The 14,790-nt window shown below is 37.1% G+C and overlaps 1 protein-coding gene across 7 annotated transcripts in view; it reads left to right on the forward strand.

The window, feature by feature from the left end:
• The window catches only part of LOC129276897 (lisH domain-containing protein ARMC9-like), a 42,031-nt gene that overhangs the window by 20,448 nt on the left and 6,793 nt on the right, over positions 1–14,790 (forward strand). For 4 of the 7 annotated variants that reach the window (XM_064109292.1, XM_064109295.1, XM_064109294.1 and 1 more), the window contains 13 exons: positions 237–453; positions 1,523–1,597; positions 2,845–2,935; positions 3,686–3,735; positions 6,067–6,177; positions 6,855–6,916; positions 7,307–7,346; positions 8,020–8,113; positions 8,710–8,797; positions 10,488–10,648; positions 12,130–12,222; positions 13,048–13,152; positions 14,222–14,278. In XM_064109292.1, the coding sequence (XP_063965362.1) occupies positions 237–453; positions 1,523–1,597; positions 2,845–2,935; positions 3,686–3,735; positions 6,067–6,177; positions 6,855–6,916; positions 7,307–7,346; positions 8,020–8,113; positions 8,710–8,797; positions 10,488–10,648; positions 12,130–12,222; positions 13,048–13,152; positions 14,222–14,278 (1,244 nt within the window). The remainder of the gene's footprint in view (positions 1–236; positions 454–1,522; positions 1,598–2,844; positions 2,936–3,685; positions 3,736–6,066; positions 6,178–6,854; positions 6,917–7,306; positions 7,347–8,019; positions 8,114–8,709; positions 8,798–10,487; positions 10,649–12,129; positions 12,223–13,047; positions 13,153–14,221; positions 14,279–14,790) is intronic. The other 3 variants (XM_064109298.1, XM_064109297.1, XM_064109296.1) reach the window with 2 other exon arrangements.

Consider the following 14,790-nt stretch of genomic DNA (forward strand, 5'->3'; position numbering starts at 1 on the left):
ATATTCACATGTTTCTCAAGTGGGGAATTATTGATTTACCTTTATATTTTTCCAGGAAATTCCTACAATTTGAAAAATAAGATGGAGGGGTGGGTGATATTGACTATCTTACAAGGTTTCATATTTGAAATTTGTTGCAAGTGCATTCATCAAGCCAATGCATTGATCAAGTCGATCTATGCATGATACATTCTGTTAGTCCTTACTTATATCTCTTTATCAATCTCAACTTATAGGAGACATCTCCAGACTTCCATGATAGAGGGCGGTATAATCAAGTGGTTGGTCAAAGTGCTGGAAGATTCGGACTCTCTTTCGGACTACACCCTCGAGTACTCCATAGCCTTACTTATGAACCTGTGTTTGAGAACAACGGGGAAGAGAAAGTGTGTTGAAGACAAGGCACAGATACTCAATGTCATCAGTGATCTACTTGGTCATGAAGATAATGAGGTGAGGGTTAGGGATTGTGGGATGGGGGGAAGGGGTTCAAGGGGAAGGAGTAGGGTGTATAGGCCTTTCAAGTCATCAGCGATCTACTTGGTCATGAAGATAATGAGGTAACAATTAGAGATTGGGGGAGGGAAGGGAGTGGGGATTGACCCTTCATGTTATCATTGATCTGCTTGGTCATGAAGATAATGAGGTAAGGGTCAGGGATGGGGGGTTCACGGGGAAGGGGGGATTAGGGTGTATAGGCCCTTCATGTTATCAGCGATCTACTTGGCCCTGAAGATAATGAGGTAAAGGTTAGGGGGGCAGTTCAAGGAGAAGGAATGGGGGATAGGCTTTCATGATATAAGTGATCAACTTGGTCATTAAGATAATGAGGTAAAAATTAATGGGGGGGTTCAAGGAGAAGGGAGGGGGATAGGCCCTACATCAGCAATCTACTTGGAAATGAAGGTAATGAGGTAAGGATGAGGGATTAGGGAGGGGAGCGACGGGGGGGGGGGGGGGGGGGGGGGGGGGGAGTGCGTATAGGCCCTTCATATTATGAGCAATCAACGTGGCCATGAAGGTAATGAGTTGAGGATCAGGGATGGGGGGGTTCAATGGGAAGGGGGGGGAGATGGGACCTTCATGTTATCAGCGATCTACTTGGTCATGTATGACATTGGTGTTCTACTTGGTCATGAAGATAATGAAATAGGACAAGTGGTATCTTTATGCCACCTATTTTGTGCATGATCACACTGATAGGGGGATAGAATCACCCCGTTCCGCCAACCCCAGTCTTGCCTGGTAATCAGGGGGTCGTGCGTTCGAATCCTTCTGCAGCCTTGCTTCCTTTCTGCAAATTTACACTCCACCCAAGTGGGATGCAAAAACCAATATGCTATGCTATTTGAGTTTGGAAACTCTTGTTGGAGTACTCCCAAGGGAGTATTATTTACATTGTGTGTGGGCAAACCAGTATCCGAGGGCCCGGTTTAGATGAAATATCTGTGATATGCAATTAGAGATGTTCCGATATGAAATAGTGTTGTTAATGTTTGATGTGTAATTGGTTTGATTTCAGATACGACCGTATGTGAATGGCACCCTATACAGCATCCTCTCAGTACCAGATATCAGAGAAGAGGCAAAGTCTATGGTACGAATCGCTTTCACTTCCATTTGCTCTCCTGGGGGGTGTTTCATGAAAGTTGTCAGCACTGACTAAAATCTCAGTGCAGACAATTTCAGTAAAGGGGAACCCAACCCAAATAAAAACTTGTTTTTATAAGGAAAAGAAAAATCAGACAAGTTGATAGGTGAAAGTTTGAACAATATTGGACAAACAACAAAAAAGTTATGAATTTTTAAATGTTGTAAATATTGGTAATCACTATACCCATGGAGACTTCAAATTGGCCGCATATGGGATGTCATAGTGATGTAAGGCAAGGACTACTCCATGTACTCCAATACATACATGTATCATGGCTAAAATGTCATTTTCCCCAAAAGTTTTATTTCAAATTATAAAACAATATACTACCTGGGTTATATTTAGATTACTGCCCCAGGGGAATGGGTACTAAGGAGAAAACCACAAATCCCTGATAACAAAGTACATGGCCTATGGGAAAGTTGTCCTTGCCCCTTGTCATAATTTACTTATACCCAGTTGCCAATTTGAAATCTACATAGTATTAGTGATCTCAATTTTAAAGGAGCTATAACTTTCTTATTGCTTGTCCGATTTCTTTCAAACTTTCACCATTCTGTTGAATTTATTTTTCTCCTTCCCAACACAACATTTATGGCCAAGGCTGGATTCCCCTTTAATTTGACTTAAACAAATCTGTGCTGCAAGATCCTATATCTGTCACCTGTGTCTGTGGTATGTTGTAAAAATGAAGCCATGAAAAAAAAATCACACCTTAAAATCATTGTCTAGTGCTTCAAAAAGTGTAAATAGAGTGACCAGAGACACCTTCCCAATATTATTCCATATAATACGTGTGTTACAATTAGATTCTCCAGCAGATAAATTGAATGATGACTTTGTACATGTACATGTAGTCATATCTTGAACATGTCTGCACAATTTTTTCCCCTTCATGTGTGTTTTCCCCCCTCCATATTGATTACCAGTATCTTGATCAAGAATTAATTTACATCAAAATCCCACTTGTGTTCCTTGATTTGATAAATCCAATAGTTTGACAAATTTTAGTCAGATTTCACTTTCCTCCTTATACAGTATACTTATATTGTATATGGTTGTTGGAAGCTGTGCTTTGTCAGTTGAAGGCATTTTCGATACATTTACTGTTTTCCTGAATCTCTCATGCGTCACTGTCCAAAGGAAATCTGACAAAATTCATTGACTTTTGGTTGCTGTTTGTTTTTCAGGGTATGGAGGAAATCTTAAAATGTTTCATCAAAGAGGATACACCAGAAATGAATAGACAAATTCATTTTATTATCAAACAACTCAATTCAGGTTTGTCTGCTTATATTCACAACCTAAAGTATAGGGTTGCCACAATAAAAAGATTTTGTTTTTAAATATGTGTAAAAAGTGTTAAAAAAAGACCCAACCATTTTACCTTAATAAATTAATTTAGACTTGAGTCTAACAATGGATAGCCAAATGTGACAAAAGTTTCTCTGAGAAGAGGTTAAATTTATTCCCTCTTTGGTACTCTAAATCATTCACAACTGTGTGAGAATTATAGCTATCTTTACAATAGGCATGAATAAAGAACTTAGTAAATGAGCTGTGTACGATGTTAACAAAATCTTGTCAATTTTAGCTTCTCAAAATTTTAGAACTATCTTAGACCATGGTCTAACTTAGTGCTGGATAAATACTTCAAAATTATGAGATATTGAAACAAAAAGTAAGTTTTTGATGATGGTTTTATGATTATGTTGATAAGTTAGGTAACACGATATGCCCCAAATATTGTTGATTATGAACAGTTAGTTAATCAACAAATGCTGCTCTGTATTCTTTTAAACTAACTCGGAACTCTGTAAGTTGGTATCCAAATGCCAGCTTTTCATGGACAAGCTCAGATGAAAGTCTTATTTCATTTCCCATTTGTACTCTCACAGAATTGAAGCTCATAATGATCTTGTATAATGAATTTTCATACTCAGCGATATGTTGAGTTATCAACGGTATTCAGCTGGCAATAAATAACTTACATTGAAATTAAATGCTGACTGATATTGTTCTTTCCTCCAGATGTGATAGGAGATGAGGTGGATTCAGATGATGAAGACGAAGAAGATGAGGTGAGATTCTACGAATTAAATTTTTTTTGTAGGCACAGGGTCTCTGGAAACCCACTCTTAACCCTCTAGCACCTACAGATTCCTATGCATAATGGCAATTACTCACTGGAGGAAACAATAAAACTGGTAATAAGTAGGCATTGTTCCAAAGAAATTGAAATATTTTTTTATAAATTTACTTTTGTTCATTACAAGTTATATTTATTTTGTAGCATAGGACCTGTTGAATAGAATGGTACATGGCAAAGTTCAATCAGATGTACGAATATTGACCTTTGACAATCGTTTGCAGAGCGAGAAGAAAAAAAACCAAAAGTTCGGGTTTCAGACGCCCCAGTCCCACGTCTTCAAAAAAATGTAAAGTATCACTGACAGAATACTAAAGTTTTCGCCAAATCTTGGATCAAATATGTCAAAAATTAATTCCAACTCACATCTAGATGTCACTCTGTGTGATATCCAACGTTTTGATGAACATATAGCAAGGCCCGAGCTTCTTCGGCGAAGTAAGTGGTTTTCCGAGACATGGACGCAGCCATCTTTGCTGAGATCGACTGCGCAACAGTCTGGAACTTGCTACACACCGATCATGTCAATCGGTTTTTCTCTATTATACTCAATAGGAGCATACACTTTTCTATGCAGATCTATGTAGCAGCCAACCTATACGGTATGCACACGCAATATTACCACGGTAAATCATAGACAAGAGATACTATAGCGCAAAGAAAACGTACGGACGGTTAAGGGCGGTTCAGTGTGAAATAGGAAGGGCGGTCTCGGGCGGTTCAGGTGCTAAAGGGTTAAACAGTTTTAATGAGTCAAATCAATATTAGGGAGTTTTTTTGCACAGCGGCATACAGAGGATTCAAGAAACAAAGAAAATGTATTACATGTAAGTGCTCTTCATGACAAAGAACAACCAAGAAGTCTTTGTCGTAAATTGTTGAATCAAAACAGCAGTTTAATCCTTGACTCTTGACAAACAACATATTTTTGTCAGCTCCGAAAACTGCTGGTCTGGTTCACCAATTTTTGACAAAGACCTCCCAGTTGTTCTTTGTTCTTTATAATAATAATGATATGATAAATTTGTATAGCGCAGCCAATATATAAATATACTCTACTGCGCTTTGGTTACTCCTACTGCTTATACTAACTAAAAATTATGATCTACTTAAAAGCTTCCTTAAACAGATGTGTCTTCTATAATGCTTTGAAAGAAGGAACAGACTGGGTCATTCTAACGCTAAGGGGAATTTGGTTCTATAATTTCTAAGCTGCGTAGCTAAATGCACAGTCTCCAAGAGTAGCCTTGGTTTTAGAGTAGGGTATTTCCAAAAGGAATCTATCTTTCACACTTCGCAGGTTGTATGAGGTTGATGGCATTTTCAATACATTTATTGTGTTCTTGAATACTCTGTACTTCGCAGAGCAAAAACATCCTTTTATTGCCACAGGTAGAACTTCAACTTTAGGATGTACATATATAAAGTAAGCACACCCCTCACTGATATGCAGATTAAAGGAAATTCAACCTTGGTCATAAAATGCTGTGTAAGAGGGGAGAAAAAATAAGGGAAAAAAGGATGGTGAAAGTTATTGCTGTTTTAAAATTGAGATCCCTAAGACTGTGTAAGCTTCAAATTGGTAGCTGGGTATGGGAATTATGACAGATGGTGTGGACAACTTTCCCATAGGCCGTGTACTCAATCATTCACAACTACATGTATTGAAAGCCTGCAACTCCAGCATCTAGAATGCTTATGTCTGTTTCTTTATGATGTGTATTTGTACATGTATCATTATTTTGACAATAAAAAAAAACCCAAAACCCTTCTTTGTTCTTAATGGAGGGTGGGTTTATTACCTTTTTAAAGTATTGTGGTATTGATGGATAATTATTATTTAGTTTGATAGAATCAATCACCACTTGTTGTAAAAAGAAGGAGATTGTAAGAACCCTTGCGTTGTTTTATTTGCTTCGCTTCAATTTACGGCTGGTACTAAGCCTAAGTTGTTTAACTTGACAGCCAATCACAGCTCAGCATCCTTTGTCTCTTTTGGTTCTATTATATTGTTTCGCACTGGCGCTCTTGTCACTCAGGTGATTTTACTCCAATGAGTGCATGTCGAAAAGATTCAGTATGTCCGTTTTTAAGGGTATTTTACGAAAGCTCAATGATTAATCGCTAAATGAAATGCACATTTTGCTCAGTAGACTGACTAGGAAGCAATCAGAACTGTGCTTTCAAATTAGCGATCAATCGCTAATCTTAGTGTTACGGGGGCCTTGGCCTGAAATGTCTGTATTGGTGATTGCATCTATAGGAAGATCAAGACCAAGATGCCATGGAAGCAGACCTAGATAAAGCTGAAGTCATCAAAGCGCAGCAAGGAGAACTCGTCGGAGAAAAACTGCTCATGGCATTCTATATGTGGGTAAGTTGCCAAAGTAAATTTCAGTAGTCATTCAGGGTGAATGAAATTTATTAATCTAGCCTGGTGGGTGTTTCATAAATCTGTTCGTAAGATACAAATGACTTTACGCACGACTGGTGATCCTTTCTTGTGCTATGTGATATCCCTATGTAATTGATTTATGACATAAGAACATGGTCCAGTCATGCGTAAAGTCATTTGTAACTTTACGAACAGCTTTATGAAACACCCAACTGGGCCCTGTAACACAAAGGTTTAGCGATTAATCGTATGATTGATTTTGACAATTGATTGTACATTGTAGTCAATGGAATCAATCATAGAAAAATGTTCTACGATCATTGCTAAGCTTTGTGCTACAGGCCCCCGGACATTAAATTTCATTGAATCAGTGGATCATGTGACGAGGGTATAAATAGCTCCAATCAAAATCACTACGTATTGTACTTCATGCCCACTGTCAACCAATACGGATGCTTGTTTGGATTTGAAAATAATCACAGATACTGTGTTATTGAACATATGTAAGATCCATTTCCATTCATTCATTTTGATTAATTGACCATTACACTGAAAATACTAGATTATCAATTGTAGAAAATGGCAGAAAATATAAAGGTAATAACTTCAGATATATTGATAAATTTAGAGAGGTGTTAAAATTTGTTTTGATGCAGGATGGTAGAACAGCTTCTAGGAGTGGTAGCCAGCTTTCACAGAGACCTGCAAGTAAACAAAGGTAATTTCTTATCATCCACCATTCTTAGTGTCTACTAATTGATAAAAATAAAGTTAGGAGGTGTTTTACAAAGACATGAGTACTAAATATCCCACTTATTCTTGCAGATGCATGTGATATGAATTGCGTCACCACACAGGTCAAATCAAGCTTAGTGAATGAGTTAGTGTGTAAACCCTATCTAGGCCGGGGGAGGGGGGCTTCTTAAGCCATGTAACGGTATGAATGTTGCACATTCAGCCTCCCATTTGCTTTCATACAAAAAAATAAGTAGGAGTTGTACAATACTGCATTTTGTATACATGTACATGTATGACATGTTTATTTATTCGCTTCCTCATATTAAAGTCATGGTAATGATGAGTTTGATTTGTTTCTTAATACCTATAGTGTTGCAGAGCCAAAGCATCCTGCTGCTACAAATGGTCAGGTAAATAGAATTTTCTTTCAATTTCATTTGTTGCTCCCCTCACTCTCTTTCACTTGTCTAGAATTGAACTAAACTTGCACAGAATTATGAAGAAAAATAAATGATAACCAATCAAGAATCAAGACATTTTGAGTGGGCTAGGGGAGCATTTCATTCACATTTTCATCCAATAAGATGTCAGATCTTACATCTTTCCCTGATTTTAATTGTCTGAGAAGCAATGTTGCTATGGTACCTATCGGATAAAATGGAACTTGTCCTATGGAATGTCCGACAAATCCTTTCATGAAACGCTCCTCCGGTTTGGAGCTATTATACATCAAGGCACATTGCCTTTGGGGATTACAGCATTTATTCTGATGCAATAGTTGTGATATTGAACAATTCCTGCAAGAATGTGTTGGTGTGTTGGTCAGATGGTAGAGTGTCTGCCTAACAACCAGGAGGTCGGAAGTTCAAGCCCTGGCCGCGTCAGCACAAAAGATGTTAAAAGATTGGAGTTGCAATTTAAGGGATAGAGCAGTGTCGATCGGCACTACTCAGCATCTGCCAGGCCCACAATCAATTGGGCAAATTAATAAATTAATGTTTAGAGGATTTTTATTCCTGATTAATATTTTGAACAATAAAATATGTGTTAATTTTGATTATTATTATTATTATATGTCTGTAGATATCTCGACCTCAGACGAGTAGTGGAAGTAGAGCCGGATCAGCCCAAGCTCAACGTGCGGCCTCAGCCAATGGACCACAAGCTGCAGCAGCAGGTAAATAATGATGATAACAATGATGATGATGATGATGATGATGGTGATGATGATGATGATGATGATGATGATGATGATGATGATGATGATGATGACGATTATAATGATAATGATGATGATGATGATGATGGTAATGATGATGATGTTGGTGACGACGATGGTGATGATGAGGATGATGATGATGATGATGTAATGGTAATGATGTAATGGTAATGATAATGATGATAATTTTATTAATAATAATTAATAGTAATATGGTTAATTTTTATAATGATAACAGTAATAACTATAATATGCAACATTTATTTAGTGCTCAATACAAATGTTTATGGGCCCTTCATACCATTACCCTGGCTTTAGAATACATGTAGCTGCCAATAAGGCGGTTTTTAAAAGCAATTTTAGGAATAAATTCCTACTAGGTACCCAGTTACTTCACCTGGGTGAGTCGAGTGTAGCAAATGTAGATTCTTCCAAAATTTAGTAATTACCCTTAAATACATGGACACCTTTGAATGTCAGCTCTGCTTGAACAGCTGTCTATAACAGGAAATGAATGAATAATAAATAAAATTGTTTTTTATTTATTTTTTTAGGCGAACCATCAGAAGAGAATGAATCGGAACCAGCTCACCCTCATCCAAATAAACAAGTCACACCGATTAAAAATAGATTTACTGGAAAGTAGGTTTATATACTACACACCAGGCCCCCATCTTACAAAGAGTTGCCATCGATTTGGTCAATCACAACTGTGTGGAAAGCCAGCACAACCAATGCCTTGGAATGCATAGACCTGTTCATATTGCTCTCAATCTATGATTATAATAATAATTATACTTCCTTACATAGCTCTTAACTTTATCCGAAGTTTCTAAGCGCTCTACAGTAATGCAGCATTATTACCCTGGCTGTAGCAAAGCAGCTATTACACATTCTGCGTTTGAAGGAATAAACTCCCACCCTGTCCTCATTCACCTCACCTGGGTTGAGTGCAGCACAATGTGGGTAAATTTCTTGCTAAAGGAAAACACACCATGGCTTGGAATCTAACTCGTGTCCCTCAGATTGAAAGGCAAGAGTCATTACCACTAGACCATGACGCCGCCATGAAACGGCATTGTGTAGACAAATTAGAGAGCTCCTTGTTGTTTCCAAAGGGATATTGTGTAAATTTCCTGTGTGAAATATAATGGCATTGATGGATTTTTATAGTTGAGATTGATTGGATTGATTACAACTCTTTGTAAGACGGGGCCCAGGTGTTCTCAAACTTTTTCCCTTGAAGGCCCAGATGCAGACCTGCCAACCAGTACGTTTTAGCCATATTTAGTACGTTTTTGCAACCAAAATACGGCAGTACGTTTTTTCTTTAAAAAATACGTTTTTTGTAAAAAAAACGTACACAAATATGGTTATTAGATCAATGTAATTTCAGGTAACTTATTTTTTTTTCAATCATTTTGATAAAACCAGGGTAAAGATATACACATGTTTTATTATTTTTTTTTTCATCTGCAAGAGCAGTGCGCATTTTAGCTTGCATGCAGCTTGAGCGCCGCGATAAGCGAGTGCGCCAAGCATTTTATTATGAAAAACAATTTTTTTGGGAAAAATACAGTTTTTTTAATCACAGAATACAGTTTTTCATTTCCAGAGGTTGGCAGGTCTGCATATTTATCTCACACGGTATACATGTAAATACTGATTTTTTTGTCAAAATACTGATTTTGGGGATAAGAATACTGAAAATGCAAAATACAACTTGGCAGCTCTGCAAATGGGACCTCAATGGAACCTGAAAGGGCCAGAATGAATTGGAGACTTACAAAGCATCACAAATACGTGCAAAGTATGATGAGTACTGAGCACAAATCCATTGCAGCCGGGTCCTGGGTCATTTTAAGGGACGGGAAGCTCAGGAGTTCTTGATGCTCTCTGGTGCAGTCTGGCCCTTATTTTACGAGCATTTCATCCAACAAATTTATGACAGTTTTATACATGTATGAAGCACAGGCAAAATAAGAAAAAATTTCAAAAGGGAGTGACATTCAATAAATAATAATCCGCTTTTATATAGTGCTTAATACATCGGAACATCGTGTCTAAGTGCTTTACAGATATATTATTACCCATAGTAATAATAATGAAATCATGATCATGATAATCAATAGTAATAATACTGATGAAAAATGTATTTTTTTTAAAGGATATTAATCATATTCATACCAATGTCAGTTTTAACACAAACCTGGAACTGATGTGACAGATAATTAATTCATTGTAGTCTAAGTAGAGTAAACTCAACATGCAATGAAGAACATATAAAACATTGTGGTGTATTGAGTATAATTTGCATGATTTACGTTCTCAGGGGTGAAGAGTATGACAGTGCCTTCGGAAGTAAGCCCAAGATTCCCAGAACACCAGAGCCTGGAAAGAGACCAGGCAGTAGGGGGATGACTCCGCCCCCTCCTATCAAATCGTCTGATTCTCCGCCTCCGAGTAGACCCTCTACAGCAACAAATAGACAAAGTAAGTTCAAGTATCATTAGGACAAACAGACAGCAGGTTCATATTGTCATATTCTCCCCCACTTATCTTTTTCATGCCCATGTGATAATCTTTTAGCTCCTAGTACTAGGCCTGGGGCGGATGTCCTTTTTTGCCATCCAATTGTTTGCCAGGGTAAACAGTAAAATGGTTTGAACAATCAAGATTGCTGGATTATCAGAAATCATAAAAAAGTTGACCTACTTACATGACCCACTGGTGGTCAAATATTGAGCAAGCTGACTCAGTCAAGTGTCTCAGTATTGTGCCTAATGACATGCACATTGACACAGCTGAATGATGCACGGTTGCCAGCAGCTGTCATTGTCGTGTCTTGAAAGAGTTGCATCGTTTGAAATACAGTAAATTTCATTTGTTGTCAAATATCAAAGAATTTTGCTTTATACTTTTGATTTAATGTCTCAGTTATCAATGTCTGGCGAATATTTGATCATTGTAAAATTAGGGAATTTTGATCAGCCCAAAAGTCGAAAGCACGGTAGTCAGTCAGACTCTGTTATGGTGGTACTAATTAGTTTTTACATTATTGTTTTTATACTGAAAATCCATTGTAACTCGCTGCAACGACTTAGAAAACATGCGAAACTGGGAATAGGTTTAAATAATTATCAGGGAATTTTGTTTTCTTGAAAAGCTGGGAACCCTGTTGTTGGTAAACTTCTTGAATGCTCTGATGGTTTGAGTTTTAATCCTAGGCCAAGTCCATGTTCTCTCCTTTCTGTCTTTTTTTATGCCTTTGTGATAACGTTTGTAGCTCCTAGTACTGTTTGCATGCTTAAGTACCCACAGAATGGTTGCAGCCATGGTTTCACTGTGGGTGGCAACTTGCTTTATGCAGTGGAATCATGAATTCACTGCCATACAATGCATGCAGGAGCGTGTGAACGGTGCATGTTTTAAACCCTCAAGTTGTGAGGGATGGAGGGATTGGCATCTTCATTTTTGTATTATTGTTTATGGTCAGATGTACATTATATATTTATAGTATGTATACCAAATGTTATATACGTTGATCTTTCGCTGGCATGTTAAGTATCAAGAGGCCGAAGACAATTTGTGTTTTTTAATGTATGCATGACAATAAGTTTGATTGAATTGAATTTCTTTATCTATTTACATGTGCTGATGGTTATTTTTTGTTCATACATGTACGTTCATTGATATTTATTACAAGAGTTTTGTATGAACTTATATTAATGTTAGTTTCCATCTATCTACATATCATAGAGTTTTGTTTTTATATACTAGTTGTAGCGGTAGTAGAAGGAGGAGGAGAAGTTGTGTAACGGTCATATCCATTTGCATAATATGCGAACTTGTACACTTGTGTCATCTACTTTAAAGATATACAACATGTCACATTTTATTATCCCTAAGAAACAATGTTATGATGCTATATTATTTGAGTTTTGAGTGCAACGTGATTTTTTTTTATCGTACAGAGAAACGTAGTGCCCATACACTTCCACCTGTGGAAAATGTTGAATTAGCAGAGAGAGCTGTTCCAACGTTGAGTCATCCTCCCTCCAGAGCAGGTAGCTTTTAATAGAGAGTGCTACACTAACAATGTCCATATTGCTATGTAAATTGTTATTACTAACAGGGGAGGACAACCTAAACAATTACTGGATGACTAAATGCTTCAATATGGTTTGCTGCAAAATGATATATCATTGGCAGTATGGCATTAGCATGAATTGTTGATTCATTTAGTATCTAAAGCTGCTTCAGTGAAAAATAAAGTAATGTTCCCATGTATATCAAATGGTGGGCATAATTCATATCAATTATTTGAAAAGTACATGTATTGCAATTACACTGCTTGCGTATTGTTGTGTCGGTAAATGTATATTTGCAAATATATATTCTGCTGCTTTTTGTTCTTTTATATACCAAACATGTGACAGAATATGTAATCAATATTTTCTCTTTCTCGACATCTTTTATGTTATTTTTCTCTGTTATTTTTGTTTCTATGCGCTTGCTTTCTCATTATCCCAATTGATCGTTTTTGTTACTTTTTCAATGCCTGTTTTCTTGTATGTTTTCTCTGTACCTGTTTTTCCTATTTTGTCTATTTGTCTTGTTTTGCCGTTTCCCATTGTTTCTCTCCCTTTCTTCCCTCTCTCTCCCCCCCCCCCCCTCTCCTCCCTCTCCCCTTACATCTATCTCTTTATTCTCTCCGCCTCTCTCCCCTTCCCCTCTCTCCCCGCTTTCCCTATCTCTCCATACCTCTCACCTTTTTCTCTTCTTTATCTCTCTCTCCCATTTCTTCCCCTTGCTCCCCCTCTCTCCTTTACTCCCTCTCCACCTCTCATGTAAATGTATCTGTGATGACATCATTGTCTATATAAATGTAGATTCCAGGGCATCCCCCGAGAGTTCAATCAGTATATACATCAGTGACCATGGTACCACGCCCACCGGCTCGAACCGATCAGGATCCAGATTAGCTTCTGTCAAAAGTAATCATTGTTTTTCTCTCTCTCTCCATTTTAATGATACATGTAAATACAGGTCTTTGTTTCCTCCATTTCTACATTTATACCTGTACATGTACGTGTAGTTCCATATCTGCATTTTCATTTCATACATTAAAAACGGTTGCAGTCAAGGCCGATAGTTCCGATTCACAAGGTCGCTGGAAAAAAACCTTCTTCCATAGACTTGGTAAATGTGACTCGGGCAGAGGCCGTGGCCAAGGTCGACAAAATGTGGCCTCAAGGCCGGCCTCAACAGCATCCCTGGTTATAAAGCTTACATTATAGTGCATGTGAGGAGATTTCATGTTTGAAGTTTAGTTTACTAGGCAAATTGTGTTTGGGATTTTGTTTTGTTAATGTAATATTTTTATGTTACAGGTACATGTACATGAGTAAATTGAGTTTGGGTATTTTTTGTGGTGTATGCTGAGTGGTTATCCTTGGTGAAATGAAGTAAATTGAGTTTACATGTATATCTTTCTAGGTTTCAACATAAATGCAAGTTGTAACTATAGATAAAATGGATTTGAACATAATCAAATGAAATGAAAATATAAATAATAGTGTGGATTTATAGAGCGCACACACTATCCAAAGACGCTCAAGGCGCTAGCTCAGCAACAGTTCTCTTGTATATGAACAAGCTACAAACTTATCTACAAATATAAATTACCAAAAATAGGTGTTAAATGATCCTGGTAAAAAATTTGTAATTGCTGAGGGATAAAAAAAAATAAGCCTGGCATTCCAGCCGGATGTTGGGTTTTTTTTTTCAAGAAAAAAATAATAATACACTGTCCCATATGTGCTTTTCTTTGTTGGTGACCTTTATTTTGGCAATTTCTTCAGCTTAAATTTCATTATTTTACAGAGAGTTAGGCTTATGTGTAAATAAACCAGATCTAGATCTACCATGATATAGAGACAATTAATCTTGATTTTATAGAATTTATCTTGAAATATTTTTGTTGCAACTACAGGTAGCTAGCTTTAAGATCAATTGTTTACTAAGGCCAAATTGAATAAATTGAGTTTGTATATATCTTTCTAGGTGTAAGATCAGTTGTTAGCCCAGGAGAATTTGAAGGAGATCTGCCAGTTTCTACAAGTAAGATTGAAATTGCAGTGATGTATATTAACCATTGCACTGCACATAATGATAATAGTAATTAGGAATTAAACAACTTTACATAATTTCAAACTAAAATTTGAAAAACCTATTTATTCCAGAAGCACAATAGAATATATAGAAATGGTTTTTGCGCTATATAAATGCATATTATTATTATTATCATTATCATCAATAATAATGATAATAGTAGTAATGATGATGATGATGATAATGATAATAATACATGTAGGCAGTTATATAGCACCATCTATCTAGAAAATAATTTTTTCCAAGGCACACCATTATCATTACCTTGGCACTAGCTCGAGTTAGCCATTTCCAGTGCTCAGTGCATCCAATGAATTAATCCTGCGGGTACCCATTCATCTCACCTGGGTTGAGTGCGGCACAATGTGGGATAAATTTCTCGCTGAAGGAAAATGCGCCATGGCTGAGATTCGAATCCACGACCCTCTGATTGAAAGACGAGAGTCAGAACCGAACTTCCC

Source organism: Lytechinus pictus, chromosome 14 (assembly GCF_037042905.1).
Source record: "Lytechinus pictus isolate F3 Inbred chromosome 14, Lp3.0, whole genome shotgun sequence".
In the NCBI taxonomy this organism is placed as follows: Eukaryota; Metazoa; Echinodermata; class Echinoidea; order Temnopleuroida; family Toxopneustidae; genus Lytechinus; species Lytechinus pictus.